This window comes from Chiloscyllium plagiosum, unplaced genomic scaffold (genome assembly GCF_037043375.1).
Source record: "Chiloscyllium plagiosum isolate Xiang-an unplaced genomic scaffold, Cpla_swu_hap1 HiC_scaffold_5, whole genome shotgun sequence".
Taxonomy (NCBI): domain Eukaryota; kingdom Metazoa; phylum Chordata; class Chondrichthyes; order Orectolobiformes; family Hemiscylliidae; genus Chiloscyllium; species Chiloscyllium plagiosum.
The window spans coordinates 61076222-61104041 of NW_028270143.1; the positions used below are offsets into that span (position 1 = coordinate 61076222).

General features: G+C 41.9%; 1 protein-coding gene across 3 annotated transcripts in view; it reads right to left on the reverse strand.

Annotated features, from left to right (window-relative positions):
* LOC122549912 (adenylate cyclase type 1-like) overlaps nucleotides 1-27820 on the reverse strand; it is a 290855-nt gene that overhangs the window by 129720 nt on the left and 133315 nt on the right. For 2 of the 3 annotated variants that reach the window (XM_043690132.2, XM_087987226.1), the window contains exon 7: nucleotides 6895-6993. The exons of the other annotated variant lie outside the window; for it this stretch is intronic. In XM_043690132.2, the coding sequence (XP_043546067.1) occupies nucleotides 6895-6993 (99 nt within the window). The remainder of the gene's footprint in view (nucleotides 1-6894; nucleotides 6994-27820) is intronic. 3 annotated transcript variants of the gene reach the window in all.

The following is a 27820-nucleotide window of genomic DNA, read 5'->3' on the forward strand; positions in this document are numbered from 1 at the left end:
TTGGCTGGGTAGGGAATGACCCTTTAAAGGTGGCACCAACTCTAGGAATCAGGAGTGGCCATTACCTCTGTCTATGGTGAGTGGGAGAATCGGGTTGACATCAGACAAGCCATTGGTCATGGTACACTGTTAATGAAGCATGTTTGGGGTCAGAGTATAGGCCTCGCCGAGGGAGCATTTCATAAAACTTGACAGAAATGACACTTAATTTCAGTCCAAGAGGTGTCTGTGAAGAGTATTAGAGGTAATAGTAACACTTGGTGTGCTTAAAGGTAGTACTCCTCTGGTTCTGGTCAAATGCAACTAGGTTCTTTTTCCTTTGTGAGGGAAATAAATGGGGCATCATGAGTGAATAAGCGTTCTCATCCATTTGGGTCCTGATTTGCTTGTAAACTCTCATTTGAACCAGGGCTCAATGTTAGGCACTCTTTGCAATTCCTCAGATTCTGAGACAGTCTCTGTCCATTTGCAGCAAGATGTGGACACTATTCAGGGCTTAAGCACATCAGTGGCAGGTCACATTTACACCACACAAGTACCAGGCAATGACTAATTTCCAAAAGAGAATATAACCCCTGACATTCACTCGGGATACCATCACTGAATTTCATACCATCAACATCCCAGAGTTTACCATAGACTAGAAGCTGAACAAACCCTGCAATATAGACACAGTAGTTAAAAGAAAGTCAGAAGTTAGGAATTCTACAGTGAATAATTCACCTCTTTTCTCTCCATAACCTGTCCACCATGTACAAGGCAGAAGTCTGAAGTGTTATGATATATTCACCACGAGCCTGGCTGAGTGCAGCTCCAACAGCACTCAAGAATCTTGACACAATCAAAGACAAAGCAGCCTGTATGATGGGCACCTTTAACATTCACTTTCTTCACTACTAACACAGAACAGCATGTACTAACTACAAGAACCTTGCAGCAACTCAAGACATCTCTGACAGCAGCTTCCAAACTCAGAACCTATACTACCTAGGCCGAGCAGGTGAGCTGATGCATGGAGAAACCAGCATCCACATGTTCCCTTCCAGGTCTTATGCTAACTTTGAACTTTATTGCTGTTCCTTCACTGTCATGGGGTCAAAATTCTGGAACTTTTCTGAACAGTAGTCTGGGTGTCTTTAAACCTCAAGAACGGCAGTGGTGTTAGAACGCAGTTCACAACCACTTTCTGCAGAGCTATTAGGGATCATCAAAAACCTCCCACAGTCTCATCAGTGACACCCACATCACATGAACAAATGAAAAGAGAAAAGATGACTGAAAAAAGCCAATTTGGGCAGAGAAATTCATTCCTGAAATCCTTTCCTAATTTCACATTCACTGTGTAAACATGAATAATTCATCACTTTTACTTCTACAATTTTATCTGTTACATTTTTTTTCTGCTGTCATCTCTTTATGTTCCCATATGTAAGTGAAACCATATCTTTGAAATCTGCTTATGTCACAAGCTAGTAGTTTGCAAAAACATTTGCATCTTATCTTTGCATTTTTGAAATACTCTGAAGTATCGCAGCTTCTTTTATTATTTCCTGTTAGGTCCTTTTTTTGTGATTGCTCCAATATTCGTCACCTCAATCATGGATTTTCATTCATGATATTTCTTTTGCATATTTAATATGACTCACTGTACTTTGGAGGTATCACTTTACAGCTCCACCCGGATAATGTGCTAGCCAATATTTATCCCACTATCAATACCTCATAAAGCTGATTACCTTGTCATTATTGCATTGTTGTTGTGAGATATTGTTGTGTGCAAATTGACCTGTTCTCATCTTTAGATTTACAAGCTGTATAGCACTCTCGAAAACATTAAAATCATGAAACGTAAGTGAGTTGACACTCACTCTTCACATTATCCCATCACTCTTCAGTGTTCATTGCTGTTTGAAAATTGGTTGCCACTTTTTTTAATTGCCTTTAGCTAAAGTCGCCATAGCCTTACCAGACCACTGGGCTGCTCTCTCATTTGAGAAAGATGACTGATGGTGATTTAATCTGAGGTCACCATGCCTCAGGTGAGGGGAGAGATTGAGAAGGAGAGTTGCTCATGGTAACCTCAGCTGGTGCAGGGATTAAAACCATGCTGTTGAGAGTCATTGTGTCACAAACTAGACAGACATCTCCATTAGCTATGTAGTGCTTTGTCCCTTAGTCATACAAGAAGACATCTAAATAAAGCTATTTCCTTTCTTTCTATTTTGGTTTCTGTTTTCCTCACTGCTTTAGAGAGGTCACCAGCGATTGCACTGCCTGATCTATAAAACCTGTTTTTCTCTGCTAGTATTTTTTTCCATTCACTGCTGAAATTGTATACAGTTTACTGAAGGTACTTGCTTACAATTATATCAGCTAAGTGGTAAATTGATGTCTTGAGAGCAGCAAGAGTATTTTGTGATTTTATATTCAGTTTTTTTAAAAAACAAATTACTGCTAACAGAATCTTTTCTCAAGAACTGGATATTTTGAGAATAGGCAGCACTATAATTATACTTGTGGTTTCTAAATTATGGTAACAAAAATCATTTCATTAAATGTTCAGTAGATGTGTCAACATTCTAGTACCATAAGGTGTGCTGACTTTTGATATCAGTTTTGCAAGTTTTTACCTAAAATGAACCCTTGGCCAGATTGGAACGTTTGTTTTTCAAGATGCTGATACAAGATTTACAATAAGTAGACACTTCTGTTTACTTAAGGGCCAAAATTATTGAATGGGAGCTAACTAACCTTAATAAGTTTTCAAGCAAATAGAAACAGAAGATTCTGAGAAGCAGAAGATTCCTTGTAAACAGCATGAGTTGTAAATGATCAATGATTAATGAAAGAAAGTCACTTATTGGGTGGGATGGGATTGTATAGGTTCCCTACCTGCATTTTCAATATGCATTGGGAGGACCAAAGGAATGATTGCCTCATAATTGATGATCTGGAAAGTTAGGAAGCAAACTATTTATGAGAGTTTTACTCTTAATATTTCTTTTCAATACCTCATTCAGCAAATTAAAAGTTTGAAAAACGTATGTATTTTGTCACTTAATAATTAAATATAAGTTCATCCATGATTTAGTTGGTAATGTCAGGCTGATGCAGTTACTAAACTTGACGTGAAAGAGTTGAATCAATGTTAAGTACAGCCAATACAATTAGCAGCTTCAGGTGCTTTAGCTACAGTGATGGAAGTGGTATTTATTAGGAATAATTAGTCCAACTCTTCTAATTAGTTCTAACACTATGGGACTCAGTAATATGAAGAATATTAGAGTAAACTATCAGAGTAAAGAAATGAAAAAGCCTTGTAATGATCTCTTTTTCTTAATAGCAAAGACCTTTCACAAAGGAAATGGCACTGAACCCAATAAAGGAAATCTGTTTTGAATGGATCAGAAGGAAAATATTAAGGATAAAGTAGTTGAAAAGTGTAGCGCTGGAAAGGCAGCATTCAAGGAGCAGGAAGGTTGACATTTTGGACACAAGCTCTTCATCAGGACATTCCTGATGAAAGCCACACTTTTTGAATCTGATCTCCAGCATCTGCAATCCTCACTTTCTCTTAAGGATAAAGTAGTCAATAAGAAAATCACATGGTCAGACTGATGTAATGCAAGTTACGTTAATATGTCCTTTCCCAGCTACCAGATTAAAGAACATTTCAAATAGTCATAGACATTGTCATACAGATGTACAGCATGGAAATAGACCCATCAGTCCAACTCGTCCATGCCAACCAGATATCCCAACCTAATCTAGCCTCACCTGCCAGCACCCGGCCCATATCCCTCCACACCCTTCCTATTCATGTACCCATCTAGATGCCTTTTAAATATTGCAATTGTACTTGCTTCTACCATTTCCTCTGGCAGCTCATTCCATATACGTACCACCCTCTGCATGAAAAGGTTGCCCCTCAAATTTCTTTTACATCTTTCCCCTCTCACCCTAAACCTATGCCCTCTAGTTCTGGACTCCTCCACACTCTGAAAAAGACCTTGTCTATTTATCCTATCAATGCCCCTCATGATTTTATAAACCTCTATAAGGTCACCCCTCAACCTCCGACACTGCAGGAAAAACAGCCCTAGTCTATTCAACCTCTCCCTATAGCTCAAATCCTCCAACCCTGGCAACACCCTTGTAAATCTTTTCTGAACCCTTTCAAGTTTCACAATGTCTTTCCAATAGGAACGAGACCACAATTGCATGCAATATTCCAACAGTGGCCTAACCAATGTCCTGTACAGCCACAACGCCTGTACTTAATTGACCAATAAAGGAAAGCATACCACACTCCTTCCTCACTATCCTATCTACCTGCGACTCTACTTTCAAGGAGCTTTGAACCTGCACTCCAAAATTTCTTTGTTCTGCAACACACCCTAGGAGCTTACCATTAGTGTATAAGTCCAGCTAAGATTTGCTTTCCCAAAATGTAGCACCTCATATTTATCTAAATTAAACTCCTTCTGCCATTTCTCAGTTCATTGGCCTATCTGATCAAGATCCCGTTGTAATCTGAGGTAACCTTCTTCTCTGTCCACTACGTCCCCAATTTTGGTGTCATCTGCAAACTTACTAACTATACCTCCTATGTTCACATCCAAATCATTTATATAAATTATGAAAAACAATTGATGCAGATCCTTGTTCAGAGGTGTCCAGTCTAAAAAGCAACCCTCCATCACCACCATCTTCTATCTTTGAGCCAGTTCTGTATCCAAGTGGCTTTTTCTCCCTATATTCCATGAGATCTAATCTTGCTAATCAGTTTCCCATGGGAAACCTTGTCGAATGCCTTACTGAAGTCCATATAAATCACAGGTACCGCTCTGCCCTCAATCCTCTTTGTTAATTCTTCAAAAAACTCAATCAAGTTTGTGAGACATGATTTCCCACGCACAAAGCCATGTTGATTATCCCAAATCAGTCCTTGCCTTTCCAAATACATGTACATCTGTCTAGACTGAAACAGGAGACTTTGCATTCTTTTATGTAATCACATTTGTTGAAAGGAAATAGCTGTTGGATCTGAAAAAAAAGATATTTCCTTCATTACATTCAACTATCAAAACTATTCTTTCTAAGGATAAGAGAAGTTGTATCCAAAAGCAGAACAGCCATACAGCAGGATTTCACTGTGGGGGAACATACTGAACCTTAATAAGGTGTTAAAGATAGCCTATCAAGATAGGAGATCAGAATTTAATATGCTTCAATGATCCAACTACTCGTACAGATATAATAATTCTCTCTGTTGGAAAAATACATGTACCTCTGAAAGATTATAAAATGTAGAGCATTAAGAAGGGGAGAAACCAGGACATAACGTTTCTTCTATTTCCTTTTGAGAATGTTTAATGGAGAATGTTGTGAAATCTTAGAAGATTCAAAGAAATCCTCTTAATTGGTATGGAGGTATGAGTGCTGTTAATGCTTTAAAAATCTAATGAGGTACTTACCTTAACTGGAATGGTTATGGATGTCACAATTCCTAAATAGCATCATACCTGCCAACTCCTTCTACAATCATTCACTCATGTCACACCGCCACTATTTCAAATCTGGTCAGCTTTGTAACATTTATTCCCAGCTAGAATACATTGTGTCAACTCAATGTTACAATCTTCAGATATATGGTGTACAGCATTTTTCATCAGCTGTAATCCTCGATTGAAAATGCCACATTACTACAGTCAAGTTGCTGAAATATTACTCCGTTGTTTCCTTTTTTACCCAAAATTCTCCTTACACGCTGCAATCCAAAAATTTACTTTACTGCCTTCATCAAGGTCTAGTTTTGAATATGTACCTTTTATAAGTCTTGTGTATGTGAACTATCTGAAATGCAACAGATCTTCAGGTTCAGACAAGGGGAAAGGGATTACTTTAATGACAACTAATATGAATTGTACTGTTTTTTTTAAATGACTTATACAGTAACCAATTCCAATCCATACAAAAGATTCCCATTCTGGTATAAGTTTTGACTGGTTTAGCAAGGCTTATGCAGTACGTCTTAGCAATATGATGCTATTAAAGAAGCATGGTTGGGCACCATCTTTGAAGCTACGGTCTTAAAATTGGTCATTCACAGGAAAACCAGAAGTGAGTCCTAATAGGTGAACAGGAGTGCAAATGGACAAGTGAGAAAGAGAGAATGGAATGACAAGATACAAAGATATCAAACTAAGAGGGAAGACAGTATCTCTACATCAAATCTCCAGTGCATTTAAAATATTTTGAAGTAGATATGGATATGATGCTGAAATCGATCAACATTTAAATCAAAAAGAGATGGACAGCCAACATAATATGGCAGAAAATTTGTTGGGGCATATCGAGAGTGAAATCAAAATAGCTTTCCACTGGAATAGCTATACTCAGAAAAGAAAGAAATATCTGATATGTGAGTTCCATTACTGGATATATGAGTTTGCTTGGAATTTGCTGTTGAAGCTTTTTCACATGTTGTTTAGTTTTTGTACAACCCTTTGACAGTAATGCTTCTTATCAATGAATAACCTCTCAAAAACTCTGGACGAAACTGATGCAGAAGTACATTCAAGAGTCCAGTCAACTGGACAGTATAGAATGGGCATTCAAGGTTGCCCGGTGGCAATTTACAGCAAGCGAAAGTGAAAAGCAATGTGCATGAAATCTAAAGACTGAAAAGAAAATTGGATTGCGAGATCTCCATTGTACATTGGTCTCCTAAATATGCAGTGCAAAAGCTTTCCCAGGACAGATAATTAAGGATCTGGTTAGGATATGGTCAAGGGGCCGCTAACAATGGGAAGTGGATTTCAATATAATTGACAATTGGGAATAGAATCAATGCTGCTAATTGATTGAGTGGGACAACAGAAAATGACTTACCGTTGTTCCATGAGACAACTGGAAGTGGATGCAGAGAATCGCTGCTTCTGAGGACTCTTCTTAGGACACACAAACTGCTTAAACGAATGCTCCCTGGATCTGGAGGAGGAGGAGTAAGGAGCTGCTAGAAAGACCAGAGATTGACCTGATTCGACATTCTTCTGCTCTACTCCCATATACTACGGAACTAAAATGTCTATTTTATCCAACTTGTGGGAATTATAATAATTCTAGAATTCCTTAAACAGATTAGTTTGTTAGAATTAAGCCAAGTGTGTTTGTGTCCAGTTTTGAATAAACCAGAGTAGATCTGCCAAAGAATCTTCAGGCAAACAAGAGTCATCCCATTGGATTGATTACTATGCATTGTTATTTAACATTTGGTTTTAATACCAAAGTTTGATGCCTGATTATTTACTGGATTAAATATCACAGTAGAAAATTAAAAGTTGGAAAAATGTTGACAAATTTGGTATTTTTAAATATTAATATCCTCTGCAGGAAGTTCAACTTTGATAAACAATCACTAGGATGTTAAAACTATTGACTGAAAGAATCCAGAGGTATAGATATGCTACCTGGTCTGAGGTATCCCATATTGACAGATACACCAAAATGCACTGACTGCCTGACAACAAATTTCATCAACTGTTGCAGGAGTATGAATTGTCAGGTCAGACCAATTCCCAGGACCAAAGCAAAACGTGGCTGCAGGTATTGTATAGTTTGCAATGAACAGGAAACCATTCATTGTACCTTGGAATAGGCATCTAATTCACCCAACTCAGTTTTCATAATGTATTAGCCAACTAGGATCTGGCACTGAAGATTTGTCACCTACCTAAACATCTGCATGAAACTAGTAAATGAAGAACTTCTCTAGGTTGAGAAATTTCATAATGATTAATGGCTGCCATCCATTTTTTAGACCAATTTATGTTATTATTATTATTATTCTGAGCATATAGTGAAGATACATTAATATCAGGTAGATAGGAATTGAAGCTTACCACTATTTCCTCACAGCTAGAATAATGGATTCAATAGATCTCCTTGCATAGTCTTAAAACATATGTTACATATATATATTTAAATTTATATGTTTTATATAGGTTGTTAGTTTTTTTTGCAAGGAAATAAAAACAAAAAAGCACTAAGTTACAAAACACAGTAGATAAACTAGTCAATTCAACAGAAGAAACATAACCTGGCCGTCACAGTGCCAGTACTCCTTCAGGCTATTTTAACTATCTCTTTTGACTTGGCTGACAGAGTATGATTCAATGGAAACTTTGAAACAAAGAAAATTCAGTGTCCTAGATAATTAATCATAACAATGTCTAAGCTTGAAGTTTATCACCTACAAGCAGAATGAACATGTAGATTTCATTTTATCATATTCTCAAATTGTCGGCTGCTGATTCAACAGAAAGTATCTTTATATCAATTCATTCTCATTTGATTACAGAATTTTTCTGCTTTGTTTGTTGTGTCTTTTCTGTCCTCAAAAAAACGTCTTAATATATTTTATATTACGTGAAACAGAAAGCACAGAAACAAACAAGTAGAGATGAAAGCTTTCAATTCTTTGTTGCAAATCAGTCAAAATTGTGAATTTAACTTGCACTACAGTTTCTTCCATATTATACCACATTCATTCTGCTGCCTGGTTCATTGGGTAAATAATGCAACACAGCAAAATTCTCAGTCCAAGAAATGACACATTTTCGGCTGAGCTATTGACTTTCCTATTAAAATGTTTGGATCATTATATTGAAACCTTGTATATATGGGTCCAGATTTTCTGAGGACTAGCAATCTCAAACAGATTGCCACTCAATCCCTTTTTCATGAAATGAAAGAGCTTCATATTTCTGACTGGAGATTCTAATTAGGGCTCCTTCAGAAATGTCGACCCATACTTCCATGCTGACAGATCCCTCATAGTACAGAACAGTCCATGGAAGTCAGACCATGACCTCTTTTTCACAACAGTCAGCTGTTGTATTCTGTAATTTCAAGGTCTAGCATCATACACACCTTGGGGCTCAATTTCCAGGTACTTTGACACCTCCTGTGAAAGGTCAAGAACATAAAGTGACTGTAAGGGTTGGGTGCCCGAAGAATAGAGTGCCAGGCAGGTGAAATGCCACGTAAGTAGGGATAGGATACACGGTACAGGGTACGTGATGCAAAAAAAAAGTAGGGTGTCAAGCAGGTAGGGGTTGGGTTGTTAGAGGTAGTGGTACCAGTTAAATGGTAGAATGTTTAAGGTAGGTCAAGGAGGGTCCATTAGGGGTAAGTGGCTGGAATTGAGCCCCAAGGTGAGCTAGTGTTGAGTCCAGCAGTGTGTGTCAAAGATGTGAAGTCCCAGGGGTAGGGTCAGAAGAGCAGCTTAAATCATCTAAGCTCAGTTATACAAAATCTGAAGGAAGATGCTATCAGATTTCCAAGAATGGGAACTGAAGCCACAGTTGAATTAAGATGTGCTAGAAAGGAAATTCTTGTGATGAAAAATAATGTCTTGGGGATTAATGCAATTGTAGTTTGCTATTTATATAGGAATAAAAGTACAATACTGAATATGCCTGAAATCTGAAATAAACAGAATGCGGGAAAAATTCAGCAGGTCTGACAGCATCTGTGGAGAGATAAATTGAGCTAAATTTTCAAGTCCAGCAGGACTCTACTTCAGAATATTTATTTAGTTTTATTTATTTATTTATTTTTAGGTATTAAACATTTGTTTTACTGTTAAAACCAAATCTGCAGCATTGGAGAATTGCTTTTTAGTGAAAGACCACCTCATTAAGGCAAAAAAAACTATCAAGACATACTTTAACCTGGGTTGACTTGTCCTGTAATAACCTCAGCTGGCATCATAACAGCGAACAGTTCCTTTGGAGTCTGCAGCCTTGGAGATTCCACAGTATCCACAGATACAACTCCCAGCTATGCTTCAGAAATGATTATCTGACCATCAGAATATTCCAGGTCATTTTTAAGAAAAATCAAGTGTTGCAATTTAGTGATCTGAAAATTAATCTAAAAACATGCTACTTATTTTCATAACAAAACATTAAGGGACAGCAAACTTTGATGTACATAATTCCAGCTTCCGTGTATTTGCTCAGTGTTCTTGTAGAATAAATATTACTGATGCATCAATATTACACACTGAAATGAAGATTTATTGGGTTATTTTTGAATTTAGTCACTCTTTACAGAATTTAGAACCTGCATGTTGATCTTAAGAGAATCTGAATTTGGCCACTTTAGTCCCTTTGGACTTCATATTTTCTAAGCCATTTTCCATTTAGAAAATAATGTACACCTCTATTTTTCCTCCCTGCTTCCTCAAGACTAAAATGAGAGGCATGGATAGGGTAAATAGACAAGGTCTTTTCCCTGGGGTGGAGAGGCCCAGAATTAGAAGGCATAGGTTTATGGTGAGAGGGGAAAGATTTAAAAGGGACCTAAGGGGCAGCTTTTTCACGCAGAGGGTATGGAATGAACTACTGGAGGAAATGGTTGAGGCTGGTACAATTACAATATTTATGAATGGGCATATGAATAGGAAGGGTTTAGAGGGATATGGGTCAAGTGCTGGCAAATGGGTTGAGATTAGGTTAGGATTTCTGGTTGGTATGGACTAGTTGGACTGAAGGATTTGTTTCCATGCTGTACGTCTATGACTATGACTACCTGCCCCTCTACCTATCTTTGTCTATTCTGCAAAGTTAGTAACAATGCCCTCAGTTTCTTGGTCCATATCATTAATGTATAATATGAATAGTTGTGGTCCCAATATTGGTCCCTGTGGAATTCCACTAGTCAGTGATTGCCATTCTGAAAAAGACCCCTTTATCCTCAATATCTGCCTTTTTCCAGTCAGCCAATCCTCCACCCACGCCAGGACCTTGCCCTGAACATCTTATTTAGCAGCCTCCTGTGCACGACTTGCTCTTAACAAAGCTATATTGACTCAACCTTATTTTATTCCACACTTGTAACTGTTTTATTGGAGATTTGTGGCAAATCTGGTGAGGCCTATCTTATGTTCAGGAACACCTTGCTCAATTTTTAATGCTTTTGACAAGCAGACCACTGAGTTTCTCACTAAACAGTGGCCAATAAAGGGCGATTATTACTTGTTCACTCCTTGTTAATGGTACAACCTGTCTCACTGACATTCAACTTCCTATCTTACCAAAAATGCCAAACAAGCTAGATGTGGAGAAAACCTGGTGTGGAAGTTTGAGTGGGTTCCTGGTGATTTCTTGCCAATTGCTCTGAAGGATCTCAATGGTGCTCAGGACCAACCAGAATCTCTGGGCACAATCCACAGGCAGTTGCTGTGGCAAACTTCTTTCTTGGACATTGGCATCCAACATTTGCTAACCCTTCAGGATCCTCAAGGCATCTCTTTGATACACCTGCATGCCACTCATGAAGCACAGACTTGCACTGCCGGGCATACCATTAGCTGACATTAAGATGCTGCAGCAAAGACTCTTTGCACTCAGGAACAGGCACCCAGCTCAAGGACTGGATCCAGGCTGTATCGCGTGACTGCTCAATAATGGGGCACCCTTTACTGCATACTCTTGTCATGCCTGTCAGCGGGATCCTAAGGGATATGGAGATGGCTTGCGGGCAGAGGGACATATTGTTGTACAGTGCATTGCAATGTCAATCTAACACCTACAGCACTTGCTAGCAGCATGACTGGTAAACTGGTAAACATACTGCACAATGGTCATGTCAAAAATTAGTGGTGGCCAGTCCTTAGTCCAATTTAAAGGGAGGCTGTTGTCAGTCAAAGGGTCCCAGGACCATTAGCCACAGGCACATTCTGCACAGAGTTTAGGGGTTTGGCCACAGTCAGTTGTCTACTTGGATTGCTCGTGGTCAGGGGAGCTGTCTGACCACAGTCTGGGCAGTTGGCAATGGTCAGTGGTGTCGGGCAATCACAAGCAGGCTGGAGAAATCATGTATTGTCAGTCCGCGAGCTGCAAACTCAGCAGTTAGAGACATGGTCAGTCAGGTCTAGGGGCTGCCCATTTATGTCTGTCAGAAGTCTGTGGTAAATAAAATCCTGAGACTGGATCTGTCAGTCAGTCATTCGGAAGGGTCAAGGAAGGGGGAATATCACTGTCAAAAGATACGGGTGGGTCAAGGCTGGAGAGAAACCAGAGGTGTGTGTCAATGTGGGGGCAAGGACAGTGATGGAGGGGAGCTCAAAGTATATGGGGATAGAAGGAACATCGATTTTTCTGCTCCTCAGATGCTGCCTGACCTGCTATGCTTTTCCAGCAACACACACTTATCATTAAGGTGCAAACAGGGTCATGGAGCAGGTGAAGTTGTCGGTGAAGTTTGATAAGGCAGGTCTGCACATGCAGGACATAGTGGAAATAGGCTGTCATGGCACAGTGCTGTAAAAGGAGACATGAAGGCTCTGGGGAACCTAATGCCAAATGGTATCTCTGCTGATGGTGCTCAACCTGAACTGGGTTCCCTGCCTTTTTCCTCTCCAGACGTTCCCAACAGTACCCCTCCACCGATTTCCTCTCCAGACGTTCCCAACAGTACCCCTCCACCGACACTCTCATTCGTTTGGCCGAACTGGTCCTCACCCTTAACAATTTCTCCTTTGAATCCTCCCACTTCCTCCAGACCAAAGGGGTAGCCATGGGCACACGTATGGGCCCCAGCTATGCCTGTCTCTTTGTTGGCTACGTAGAGCAGTTGATCTTCCGTAATTACACCGGCACCACTCCCCACCTCTTCCTCCGCTACATTGATGACTGCATTGGCGCCACCTCGTGCTCCCGCGAGGAGGTTGAGCAATTCATCAACTTCACCAACACATTCCACCCTGACCTTAAATTTACCTGGACCATCTCTGACACCTCCCTCCCCTTCCTGGACCTCTCCATCTCCATCAGTGACGACCGACTTGACACTGACATCTTCTACAAACCCACCGACTCCCACAGCTACCTGGATTACACCTCTTCCCACCCTACCTCTTGCAAAAATGCCATCCCGTATTCCCAATTCCTCCGCCTCCGCCGTATCTGCTCCCAGGAGGAGCGGTTCCACCATAGAACACACCAGATGGCCTCCTTCTTTAGAGACCGCAATTTCCCTTCCCACGTGGTTAAAGATGCCCTCCAACGCATCTCATCCACATCCCGCACCTCCGCCCTCAGACCCAACCCCTCCAACCGCAACAAGGACAGAACGCCCCTGGTGCTCACCTTCCACCCTACCAACCTTCGCATAAACCAAATCATCCGCCGACATTTCCGCCACCTCCAAACAGACCCCACCACCAGGGATATATTTCCCTCCCCACCCCTCTCCGCCTTCCGCAAAGACCGTTCCCTCCGTGACTACCTGGTCAGGTCCACGCCCCCCTACGACCCACCCTCCCATCCTGGCACTTTCCCCTGCCACCGCAGGAACTGTAAAACCTGTGCCCACACCTCCTCCCTCACCTCCATCCAAGGCCCCAAAGGAGCTTTCCACATCCATCAAAGTTTTACCTGCACATCCACTAATATCATCTATTGTATCCGTTGCTCCCGATGCGGTCTCCTCTACATTGGGGAGACTGGACGCCTCCTAGCAGAGCGCTTTAGGGAACATCTCCGAGACACCCGCACCAATCAACCACATCGCCCAGTGGCTCAACATTTCAACTCCCCCTCCCACTCTGCCGAGGATATGGAGGTGCTGGGCCTCCTCCACCGCCGCTCCCTCACCAACAGACGCCTGGAGGAAGAACGCCTCATCTTCCGCCTCGGAACACTTCAACCCCAGGGCATCAATGTGGATTTTAACAGTTTCCTCATTTCCCCTTCCCCCACCTCATCCTAGCTTCTAACCTCCAGAAACTCGATCCCCTGACCTGTCCGGACTTGTCCGACCTGCCCAGCTCCTTTTCCACCTATCCACTCCACCCTCTCCTCCCTGACCTATCACCTTCATCTCCTTCCCCACTGACCTATTGTACTCTATGCCACTCTCTCCCACCCCCACCCTCCTCTAGCTTATCTCTCCATGCTTCAGGCTCTCTGCCTTTATTCCTGATGAAGGGCTTTTGCCCGAAACGTCGATTTTGCCTGTCCTCGGATGCTGCCTGAATTGCTGTGCTCTTCCAGCACCACTGATCCAGAATTCACCTTGTCATTGTCTAAATGTGGCGTTACTGTAAAATGACTGCAAAAGAGCCCAAGAGTAAGTGTCAGTTTGATGGATGTAATCATGCAATCCACGTTTTCTGGGTGCAAATACATGAAGCAGCCATTTGAAAGCTCCAGCCATTTGCTATTACTTCTTTAGTCCAGAACTGGACAGAATATTCCAAGTGTCATCTAACCAGATAACCAGAACTGCAGCAAAACCTCATGGCTCTAAAACTCAATCCACATGTTAACGAAAGCCAAAACGCCATATGCCTTCTGAACAACCCTATCAACTTGGGTAGAAACTTTGAGGGATCTGTGTACATGGACCCAAAGATCCTGCTGTCCCTCCACACTGCCAAGAATCCTGTCTTTGGTGCTGTGTTCAGCATTCAAATTCAACCTACCAAACTCATAATTTCACATTTATCCAGATTGAACTCCATCTGCAACTTCTCAGCCCAGTTCTGTATCCTGTCAGTCTTGTTATAGCCTGCAAAACTCACGGCACGGTGGCACAGTGGTTAGCACTGCTGTCTCACAGCGCTAGAGACCCGGGTTCAATTCCCGCCTCAGGCAACTGACTGTGTGGAGTTTGCACGTTCTCCCCGTGTCTGAGTGGGTTTCCTCTGGGTGCTCTGGTTTCCTCCCACAGTCCAAAGATGTGCAGGTCAGGTGAATTGGCCATGCTAAATTGCCCGTAGTGTTAGGTAAGGGGTAAATGTAGGGGTATGGGTGGGTTGCGCTTCAGCGGGTCGGTGTGGACTTGTTGGGCCAAAAGGCCTGTTTCCACACTGTAATCTAATCTAATAACATTATCTACAACACTACCGACCTTTGTGGCATCACCTCCTAACTTTCTGAATGAGCCTTATGAAATGCCTTACTGAAATCCATATATACACATGCACCACTCGACCTTTGTAAACCTGTCTCATCACATCCTCAAAGAACTCAATAAGGCTTGTGAGGCATGACCTGCCCTTGGCAAAGCCATGTCAAACTCTGTTTTTCCAAATAGTCATAAATCCTACCTCTCAGATTTCTTTCCAGTAGAAATTCTTACCACAGACATAACACTGACTGGTCTGTAATTCCCAGGGATTTCCCTATTCCCTTTTCTTGAACAGAGGAATGACATTCGGCTCCCTCCAAATCATCAGGTACTACTCCTGTGAAGAGTGAAGATGCAAAAATCGATCACCAGAGGTGCAGTAATCTCATCCCTTGCTTCCCATGGTAACCTTGGATATATCTGGTCCAGCCCTAGGGATTTATCGATCTTGATGCTTCCCAGAATTTCCAGCACATACACTTTCTTAGCATGAACCTGTTCAAGCCTATTAACCTGATCCATGGTGTTCTCACTATCAACAAGGTCCCTCTCTCTAATGAATACTGAAGCAAAAAACTCATTTAAGGCCTCCCCTACCTCTTCAGGCTCCAGGTACAAGTTTCCTCCATTATCCCTGATCAGCCCTACCCTCTCTTTGATCATTCTCTTATTCCTCACACACGTGTAGAAAGCCTTTGGGTTTTTCCTAATCCTTCCCACCAAGGCTTTTTCATTCCCCCTCAGTCCATTTTTGAGTTTGTTCCTAGCTACCCTGGAATCCTCTAAAGCTGTGCCAGATCCTTGCTCTCTCAAACTTAAGTAAGCATTTTTCTTCATTTTGACAAGGAGTTTCTCTGCTCATCATCCAAGGCTTCTTCACCTTACCCGTCCTTGCCTGTCTCAGTGGGACAAAGTTATCCAACACTTGCAACAAGCACTCCTTAAACAGCCTCCATATTTCTGTTGTGTCTTTCCTGCAGAACAATTGTTCCTGATTTATACTCCGTAGCCTATCTAATAGCAGTGTAATTTTCCCTCCCCCAATTAAATGCCTTCCCATACTGTCTGTTCCTACCACTCCCCATGGCTATTGTAAAGGTGACATAGTTGTAGGCACTGTCACCAAAATGCTCTCCCACCAAGAGATCTGACACCAGGCCTGGCTCATTGCCTTGCACCAAATCCAATATGGCCTCCCTCCTCATCAACCTATCTACATATTGAGTCAGGATTCTCTCCTGGACACGCCTGACAAAATCTGCTCCTTCCAGGACAATCTAAGGAGTTCGAATCAATTTTGGGGAAATTGAAGTCACCCATAACAAACAACTCTATTATATCTGCATCCTTCCAAGACTTGCTGTCCAATCTGGTCTTCCATCACTCTGCTGCTCTTGGGGAATCTATATAGAAACCACCCAAAAAAGTGACTGCTCCTTTCCTGTTACTGACTTCTACCCATACTGACTTCGTAGACAAACCCTCCTCAACAACCTTCTTTTCTGCAGCTGTGATGCACTCTCTAATTAACAATGCTAGTCCCCCTCCTCTTTTACCTCCCCCCCCACATTCTTTTACAAAAAAGACCTAAACCCTGGAACATTCAGCAACCACTCCTGCCCCTGTGAAACCCATGTCTCTATTATGGCTACAAAAGTGTAGATCCAAGTATTGATCCATGCTCTAAGTTCATCACTCTTATTCCTGACACTCCTTGCATTGAAACAGACACACTTTAATAAATCCCTTTGCCCTATCAACTGTGTATCCTTCTTGAGAGACTCTCTGCATTCCATTCCATTCCACAACAACCCTCTCCTCTGATCTGTAGCTCTTGGGTGTAGGTTTGCTCGCTGAGCTGGAAGGTTCATTTTCAGTTATTTCGTCAACATACTCGGTAACATCTTCAGTGAGCCTCTGCACGAAGGACTGCTTGTGTTTCCTGCTTTTTATTTAAATGTTTGGGTTTCCTTGGGTTGGTGATGTCATTTCTTCTGGTAATGTCATTTCTTATTCTTTTTCTCAGGGGGTGGTAAAAGGAGTCCAAGTCATTGTGTTTGTTGATAGTTTTTGATAGCATCATGGTAGCCCACAAACCCACTTACACACTAAAACAGCAGCTAATGAAGTTGAAAGACCCCATACAGACAACAAGCAAAAACAATGTAATTTACAAAATACCGTGCAAGGACTGTAACAAACACTAAATTGGACAAACAGGCAGAAAACTAGCCACCAGAATACATGAACATCAACTAGCCACAAAACAACATGACCCTCTCTCACTCATATCCTTACATACAGATAAGGAAGGGTACCATTTCGACTGACATGGCTCAGGGAGGGGCAGGAGTGGCGGCTTAATGTTCCAGGATACAAATGCAACAGCAAGGATAGAAAAGGAGGCAAGAGAGGAGAGGGAGTGGCATTGTTGATTAGGGATAGCATTATAGCTGTGCTGAGGGAGGATATTCCCGGAAATACATCCAGGGAAGTTATTTGGGTGGAACTGAGAAATAAGAAAGGGATGATTACCTTTTTGGGATTACATTATACACCCCCTAATAGTCAGAGGGAAATTGAGAAACAAACTTGTAAGGAGATCTCAGCTATCTGTAAGAATAATAGGGTAGTTATGGTAGGGGATTTTAACTTTCCAAACATCGACTGGGAATGCCATAATGTTAAAGGTTTAGGTGGAGAGGAATTTCACAAGACAATTTTCTGATTCAGTATGTGGATGTACCTACTAGAGAAGGTGCAAAACTTGACCTACTCTTGGGAAATAAGGCAGGGCAGGTGACTGAGGTGTCAGTGGGGGAGCACTTTGGGGGCAGCGACCATAATTCTATTTGTTTTAAAATAGTGATGGAAAAGGATAGACCAGATCTAAAAGTTGAAGTTCTAAATTGGAGAAAGGCCAATTTTGACGGTATTAGGCAAGAAGTTTCGAAAGATGTTCGCAGGTAAAGGGACAGCTGGAAAATGGGAAGCCTTCAGAAATGAGATAACAAGAATCTGTCAGGGTGAAAGGGAAGGCTGGTAGGTATAGGGAATGCTGGATGACTAAAGAAATTGAGGTTTGGTTAAGAAAACGAAGGAAGCCTATGTAAGGTATAGGCAGGATATATTGAGAGAATCTTTAGAAGAGTATGAAGGAAGTAGGAGTATACTTAAGAGGGAAATCAGGAAGGCAAAAAGGAGACATGAGATAGCTTTGGCAAATAGCATTAAGGAGTATCCAAAGGGTTTTTACAAATATATTAAGGACAAAAGGGTAACTAGGGAGAGAATAAGGCACCTCAAAGATCAGCAAGGCGGCCTTTGTGTGGAACCACAGAAAATGGGGGATATACTAAATGAATATTTTGCATCAATATTTACTGTGGTAAAGGATATGGAAGATAGAGACTGTAGGGAAATAGATGGTGCCATCTTGCAAAATGTCCAGATTACAGAGGAGGAAGTACTGGATATCTAGAAATGCATTAAAGTGGATAAATCCCCAGGACCTGATCAGGTGTACCCAAGAACTCTGTGGGAAGCTGGAGGAGTGATTGCTGGGCCTCTTGCTGAGATATTTGTATCATTGATAGTCACAGGTGAGGTGCTGGAAGACTGGAGGTTGGCAAAAGTGGTGCCACTGTTTAAGAAGGGTGGTAAAGAAAAGCCAGGGAACTATAGACCGGTGAGCCTGACCTCAGTGGTGGGCAAGTTGTTGGAGGGAATCCTGAGGGACAGGATGTACATGTATTTGGAAAGGCATGGACTGATTCGGGATAGTCAACATGGCTTTGTGCGTGGGAAATCATGTCTCACAAACTTGATTGAGTTTTTTGAAGAAGTAACAAAGAAGATTGATGAGAGTAGAGCAATAGATGTGATCTATATGGACTTCAGTAAGGCGTTCGACAAGGTTCCCCATGGGAGACTGATTAGCAAGACTAGATCTCATGGAATACAGGGAGAACTAGCCATTTGGATACTGAACTGGCTCAAAGGTAGAAGACAGAGGGTGGTGGAGGAGGGTTGTTTTTCAGACTGGAGGCCTGTGACCAGTGGAGTGCCACAAGGATCGGTGCTGAGTCCTCTACTTTTTGTTCATTTACATAAATGATTTGGAAGTACAGTTAGTAAGTTGCAGATGACATCAAAATTGGAGGTGTAGTGGACAGAAGAAGAGGGTTATCTCAGATTACAACAGGATCTGGACCAGATGGGCCAAGCTGTGGCAGATGGAGTTTAATTCAGATAAATGTGAGGTGCTGCATTTTGGGAAAGCAAATCTTAGCAGGACTTATACACTTAATGGTTAGGGCTAAGGCAGTGTTGCTGAACAAAGAGACCTTGGAGTGCAGGTTCGTAGCTCCTTGAAAGTGGAATCACAGGTAGATAGGATAGTGAAGGCGGCGTTTGGTATGCTTTCCTTGATTGGTCAGACTATTGAGTACAGGAGTTAGGAGGTCATGTTGTGGCTGTACAGGAGATTGGTTAGGCCACTGTTGGAACATGCATACAATTCTGGTTTCCTTCCTATCAGAAAGATGTTGTGAAACTTGAAAGGGTTCAGAAAAGATTTACAAGGATGTTGCCAGGTTTGGAGGATTTGACCTATAGGGAGAGGCTGAACAGGCTGGGGCTGTTTTCCCTGGAGCGTCGGAGGCTGAGGGGTGACCTTATAGAGGTTTACAAAATTATGAGGGGCATTGATAGGATAAATAGACAAAGTTTTTTCCCTGGGGTTGGGGAGTCCAGAACCAGATGGCATAGGTTTAGGGTGAGAAGGGAAAGATATAAGAGAGACCTAACGGGCAACCTTTTCACACAGAGGGTGGTACGTGTATGGAATGAGCTGCCAGAGGAAGTGGTGGAGGGTGGTACAATTGCAACATTTAAGAGGCATTTGGATGGGTATATGAATAGGAAGGGTTTAGAGGGATATGGGCTGGATGCTGGCAGGTGGGACTAGATTGAGTTAGGATATCTGGTTGGCATGGACAAGTTGGACCGAAGAGTCTGTTTCCATGTTGTACATCTCTATGACTCTATGACTGGGACAACATATCTATCCTAGGACAAGCCAAACATAGACACGCACAAGAATTTCTAGAAGCATGGCATTCCAACTATTAACAAACACATTGACTTGGACCCCATTTACCATCCCCTGAGAAAAAGAACAAGAAATGACATCACCAACCCAAATAAACCCAAACATATCAATAGAAAGCAGGAAACACGAGCAGTACTGCGTCCGGAGGCTCACTGAAGATGTTACCTGTTATGGTGTCAAAATATCTAAAAATAAACCTTCCAGCTCAGCGAGCAAACCTACACCGAAAACCTCAACCTGAGCAACAAATGTTTTCAAAATTCACTAATCTGCAGTTCTAGTTCACATCTCCCTGCCAAACTAGTTTAAACTCTTCCGAAGTACACGAGCAAATCTCCCACCCTGGAAACTGGTGCACCTCCAGTTTAAGTGCAACCCATTCTTCATGCACAGGTCCCACCTTTGCCAGAAGGTACGCCAATAATCTACATCTCTGAAGCCCTCCCTACTGCACCAGCCCTGTAGCCACATGTTTAGCTGCACTCTCTCCCATTTCCTTGCTTCAACTGGCACATGACACCAGTAGTAATCCTATGATTACTACACTGCTTATTCTGCTTTTTAGCTTCCAACCTAACTCTCTGAAATCACTTTTTAAATCCTCATCCCTTTTCCTGGCTATGTCACTGGTGTCAATGTGCACCACGACTTCTGGCTGCTCACCCTCTCCCTTCAGAATCTTGTAGACTCAGAAATCCTGGACCATGGCACCTGGGAGTCCTGTTCGTGACCACAGAATCTCCTGTCTGTTCCTCTAACTATTGAATCACCTACCAATAGTGCTTTTTTGTCTCCCCCTTCCATTCTGAGCCACAGAGCCAGGCTCAGTTCTAGAGACCTGACCACTATGGCTTTCCCTGATAGGTCATTCCCCCCCCATCAGTATCCAAAACAGTATATTCATTAGCAATGTTTGAGAAGATTTGTGGCTCAGGTTGATGATCAGGATCAAAGTTAGCTCGCTGAGCTGGAAGGCTTGTTTTTCAGATGTTTTGTCACCATACTAGGTAACATCATCAGTGAGAGTCTCCGATGAAGCACTGGTGGTATGTCCCGCCTCTCTATTTATACGTCTTTGTTTCTTCAGGTGGGTGATGTCATTTCCAGTTTTATTCCCCAAGGGAAGTATTGTGGGGAACGATCACAGGGGATCCCTGCACTGACTACATGTTCCCTTTCCATCCCCTGACTGTAACCCATCAACCTTTTTCCTGTACCTGAGGTGTGACTACCTCCCTGTAACTCTTCTCAATTCCCCCCTCAGCCTTCTGAATGAACCCAAGTTCATCCAGTTCCAGCTCCAGTTCCCTTACACGGTTTCTGAGGAGCTGGATGGTGTGAATCTGGGGCAACAATGAATTTGGAGTGCAACAGGCACTCTATTTTGATGTAATGTGCTGGTCATTCTGCCAGCACAGCACCTCGGAAAACAGGAACAGGATCAGTCATTCAGTCCCTCAAACATGCCCCACGATTCAATATGATCAGGGCTGATCAAACATTTCAATGGCTTTTCACAATCCATTTCCATAACCCTGCACATGACTGGTAATTAGAGATCCATCAATCTCCACCTTAGACATATTCAAAGACTGGGATCTTATAGTTATTTCCGGTAGAAAATGCCAAAAATTCAAAATATTCACTGTGCCCATGCTGAATCTGAAGCTGAATGGGTCATGTCCCTCATTATCAGGATTCTGCATGGCTCACTGTATGGACCTGAATGCTCAGGGAATGCCAATGATTATTACCAAGAACACACTGGTTTAGTTCATTGCTCCATGATGAGCTCGGTGCTGCAGCCCAGGCAGTGGGATTCAGGAACGTAACCAGCATTCCCTCACCTGCAGAGAGTCCTTAACAGCACACATGTGGTACTGTCAGGGTCACATCACAATGTTGCAGAATGCATCAACAAGAAGGCATTTCGTTTGGTTAATATGTAGGTGTTCCGTGATTGACATCACCATTTCCTGGAGGTATATACCCACTACCTTGGCAGTTGCCATGACTCCTACATCCTGGAGCACTTTCATGTACCTGGTGTACTCGAGGAGCCATGGCCACCTCTTTCCACGTGGCTCATGGCACCATGGTTCAACCCCCTTACTGATGAGTATAGATACAAAGCTGCCAATATTTCAACCAGGGCCTCAGTGGAGCAGACAATAGGGCTGCTGAAGGTCTGGTTCCACTGCTAGGACTGATCTGGAGTGAAGGGGGGAGCTGTCTCCCAGTATAATCGAGACAGAGTGTGCCACAATCTTCCTGGCATGTTGTGCTTCACATATTGCGCTAGATGCTAGGGAAATAAGGGGAATGGGACCATTCTCCTGAAAAGGGGGATGAGGACATTAGGGAAGAGAAAGCACACCTTCGATATGGCACAGCTCAGCTGCATTGGGCACCACAAGCCAGACAGGACCTGACTGACACCGGTTCCAGTCAATGGGCACGAGGTGCAGTAGGAAAATTGACATGTCGAGCAAAAGCCCTTCATCATTCCTGATGAAGGGCTTTTGCCTGAAATGTTGATTTTCCTGTTCCTTGGATGCTGCCTGACCTGTTGTGCTTTTCCAGCACCACTCTAATGTAGACTCTGATCTCCAGCATCTGTAGTCCTTACTTTTGACTCGGTGCAGCAGACTGTCAGGGAATGTAAAATAATTGTTAATCATAATGCCAGCGTTTGGTTTTCATTGTAGTAGTGAACAGATGCCTCTTTTGGTTTTGTTTGTGTTCCCTTTGGTGCTTTAACCAAAAGCTCGTGTTTGGAACTATATAATTGCTGTATGTATGCTGGACAATGACGAGCTGCAGGAGTCAAGTGGGCATTCAGGTGATGCAGAGAAGGTGTTTAGATAGGTTATAGCTAAGACAGATAAACTCTGTGGCTGGTAATTAAACAGCACCTAGGGTTGTAAGTGAGGCGGAGCGTCTACCATGTGCAATGAGCAATGAGGCTTTGAGGTTGCTCTGCGGTTGCACTGTGAATGTTGGATTGCCAAAGCTTGTCAGGATGCCTGCAGTCTTTCAAAAATGTCATGGATGTCAAGGATACTGGCCTTTCAGTGGATATCTGGTGAATAGGAATGGCACAAATTATTATGGGACTAGAATTGGGTGTGAAGGATCCCATGGGATAGGTAGACATTTAAAAAGTTGTACTTGGTAAGACACAGCAAGGAAATCCCATTAGGTTTCACGGCAGGAATCCCACCAAAAAAAAATCTAATGCAACTTGAACATCAGTAATAAAAAAAGATTCAGCTTAAAAGTTCATGCTTCTTGTTCAAACCACTCCTAAAGTGGCTAAAACGAAAATAACAGGATTAACTCTATGGAGTCACACTCTGAGCAAGAAAATATTGCCAGAAACATGGGTCAGAGAATTGCCTTGCAATGTTCTACATCTAACTCCAGTATCTCCCTCTTTTAAAAAAGACAGTCTCACAGCCAAGAGTACAGAATACTGGAATTAGCCAAAGGCTTTCATTATATTGGGCCAGATATTGCTCACTGCTGCATTTCAAGAAGGATAGGAGGCAGATGTGTTTAACAATAACAGGGACTTTATTAGGAGATGTTCATTCTGCAGGGAGCAAAGTTAGACTGAACTGTTTCCCTCCAAAATGGCCAATAATACCATCATGACATCACATGACCTAACTCTTAAAGTAGCAGTCCAATATTCTTACATAAATAGGCAATGTCCCTCCCTCTTCACATCAGAAGTTCCTGCAATGAAACATTTACAATCAGATTTTCAACAGTTCACAAATAGAAAAAAAAAATCATTGACCATTTTACAGCTCTTTGGATTTGGCTTCTCTTGACCAACTTTAAAAAGAGTGCCTTAGCATATGTATATAGTCACAGGACGTCTTTGTTGAATGATATTTTACTCTTTTCAATCAAAACAACAAAGCTTTTCACTGTACCTCAGTACATGTGACAATAAATTCAATTCAATTCAATGTCTAGATTAACTAATCGCTACTAAGGGTGGCTGCCATCTTGTGATTGCGCTTCAATAAACCATAGTTTACTCATTTTGTATGAAGTCAAAAACATATTGCACGAAATATGTAGTATGTGTGACAGACACCAAACAATGTTGTCTACAAATATGGTAGACTTAAAATGTTTGCTGTAGTATGAACATTACAATAAAGGCCTGTACAAATTCAAACTCAAACTACTTGTTGCCATAGACCTCACACACACCAAACTACAAAATTAAGAAGTTGCAACAGTGTCGTTAAAAAGGGTTTTTAAATGCTTTCAGTTACATAGCAATTAATTGAGCTGAGACAAAGGTATAACTTCTTCACCACCACCATCATTGTCACAACAGGCCTTCTTCTTGGCAGGGAGCTTTTTTGCTCTATCGACATCGCCTTGGGCACGTTAATCACCAAAATCCTAGTATTTTCCCTTCTGTTACTAAGCTTTACTAATGAATGCCTTCTTTGCTTCTTCACTGCATGCATTTCACAGCTCGCCAAGCCTCTTTGCTGATAAGCCAGGCATGGCCTAAATATTCAATATTTTAAAAAATTTCACATTTATCTTTCCTCATTCTTAGGCCATAACCTTCAAGTCTTTGCAGAATAGCATCTTAATTTTTGTGATGCTCCTTTTTATTTCTCCCCATGACCGAAATGTCAGCTAGGTAATACTGGATTCCTTCTAATTAATTTAAAATCTAAACTATGGTATGGTGGAATAATGCAGGTGCAACTTCAAATTGAATTCTCTTGTATTTGAATAGTCCTTTATGTGTCACAATTGTCAAGTACTTCAGTACCTCAGATTTACATTCATCTGGAGATAAAATTGACCTTAGGCAAACCTACCGAAAAGCTGACATCAAGACAGTCCAGCAAACAGGTCATCGATTAACAACAAAAGATCTTGCTCAGCACACAGTGTCAGATTAACAGTGACCTTAAAATCACTGCAGATGCATACCAATCCAACTTCCTTTATCATTAGTCTGATAGCCATGGTCCAATCACTCATAATTATAGGTTCAAGGATTCTCTCTCTAATTCTGCCTCAACCTTTGGCCTGACTGCAGAAGGCACCGACCTAGCTGTGCACCATTTGGCTTAATTCTCATTCTTGATTTTCAATGTGACAGCAATCTTTTCCATGCTTCCCAGATCCCTATTTATAAACAATGACATGCTTCTTTAGAATTTGTAATAGGTCAGTCTTAGAATCTGACAAGGCAGTTACTTCAGCACAGTGTATTTTGAGTTTCAAGGATCAAGGTACTCCTTACCCTGAACCCTGATCCATCTCCCTTTCTATGTGTTTCACTGTACATTGCTTGCAGATACTGTTGCTCCCCCTTCACAATTAGCATACTCCAACCTCCCCAGCCTACAGCCTTCAGTCCCAAAGAACAACTTTCTGTGTCTGCTTCCCACAACATGAGACAACCTGTTGCCCCCTTTCATCCTCCCTAACTTTTAGTTTACGTAGAGAGAGGTCATGGGCTGATTGTGACCAATCACCCTGAGCGACCTAACTGGACTGTCCTGGAAGAAAAGTACCCAGACCCCTAACTGGTGGCTGTACCTCCCCTCAACTACATAAGTCTTTCTCCTGGACTGGCTACTATGGAGACACTGGGCTGCCCTTGACTCACTCTCTGGATTGCAGCGATATAGGCTCCCTAACCAAGAACAGATGCCAAACCCCAGGACTGGATTCAGGGACTGCCTTTGACTTACTGTATCAGAAGCCCCTGATTGACAGGTAGGGAATACTTCCCTGAGACTTTGAGGCACGACTGCATGCTTGCTGTACATAGTGTGTTTGTTGCGTAAGTTGCATTTAGAGCAGTTGTGAGATTGATGTAGCACACAGATACACAACATGATGTCCTCCCTCTTGACTCAGCACTGCTGACTAGCAAGGCAGGCTGCCTGGTCATTTAACTGCATTAATTGACAAGGCAAGGCAAGATGAATGCTGCAAGCATGCAGATAGGCACCAACTGAGTGACAGTAAGTGAGCAGCCCTGAGATACAGCCTGGCCTAATCTGTGAACTAGGTGCCTGTTTCTGTGCACAAAGTGTTCTTACACCAGCATTTCAAAGCTAGTTTCTAGAGCACCTTGCAATGCAGATCTGTGCTTCCAGTGGATCAGAGCAGTGCCATGAGGAATAGGGGTCGGCAACTATTGCTTGCCAAACTCTGCGAATGAGGCCTGACAGTGGCTAGTGCCCTTGGATCATGTCTTGAGTAACATGGAGGCTGCTTGCATCCAGTGGCAAATTTAAATCACCAGGTATCCACTGTGACTTCCACGTTGAGAAATCTTAATGTCTAGCTTGTTCAGTGTATTTGGTAAGATTGAAAGCTGAATATTAATTAAGTGTGGAATTAAGAAGGTCATTAATAAGCAATAATCTTCTTTAACTGAAACTCACCACTGCCTATTGTAAAACTTGTCCCTCTGCTCAGCTGGTGTATAAAAGATGCAGTGAGTTGCTTCTGACAATGAGGTAGTCATCACTGGACTTTTTGCATGACTTTGACACAAATCTCATCATTCAAGCCCCTATAAGATTCCGTTCTACATGTTTAATTATATCTGACATTATGTGTTTGTTTTAAAAAACCCTCAGTCATATAAATCCATTCACAACATTATCATTCCGTCAAATACAACATCTCTTTTAAAACAAATATTTCATTCAAGTTGTTAATCCCTTATAAAACAACCATTTAAGACAAGTGCTTAATAACTTTTAAACAAATATTTAACATTCATAACCTAATGTCAAAGACTTTAAAATAAAATCCAGAACTGTCATTCAAAGTGTGAACTAATAGGTTTCCCATTTGGCTGACAATTGTGAACTAAGGCATGTAGCACAAATCCAATGATATAAACCCCATTGCATATTCAGTGCCTTCAGCCTTTTAAAAAAAACCACAAGGTGTAAATCAAACTGACTGAAGACTGGTATCTGTGAGGGAATCCTCAATGTGAAGCTGGAAATTCGTCTCCACAGGGGCTGTGCGGAGATCTCTCCTAGCAAGGCTATCATGGAAAGATGCATCTGTATCAGATTGATGAGAATGAGGTCAAAGGGTTTCTCACTCTGCTGGTTCCCTCACCAGCCTTGCAGCTATGGATTTTAGGACTTGGCTAAGTCAGTAGCTCAGTCGGCACATATGTTACAAAGTCACACTTGGTGATGGACTTTGAAGTCTCCAGTGTACATTTTATGTCTTTGTCACCTTCAATTCTTCTTCCAATAGGCATGTAACTTGGAGATGTACTGATTCATCAGGGAGTTTGATTGGACAGACTCAGGGATGTTGATGATGGTGTATGTGACATTGTAAGTTAAGATTTTGAGTATGACTATGTCTGTGTATCATTCGACTATTCCATTAAACAGGTCTCCCAACTTTGGCACAAGTCCCCAAATGTTAGTGAGGAAAATTCTGCAGAGTCAACATGGGTGAAATTGTGTTGGCATTTCTGATGTCTAGCTGATACTCGATGGTCTGTCCTGAAAAGGGTGTTCCTTTCTTTTAGGCCTAATAGTGGTTGTTTCAACTGAGTGGCATGCTAAGCCATTGCAGAAGGAATTGAAGAGCTGGGGTTTTATAACAATTACCAATGATTTCATGGTCACCATTAGAATATTTTCCAATCTGCATTTTTAAATTTAATTCAAATTTCATTATCTGTTGCTCCAACATGCATTGGACAGCTCTTGTACAATGTGACTCTCATTGGTTCCAGGG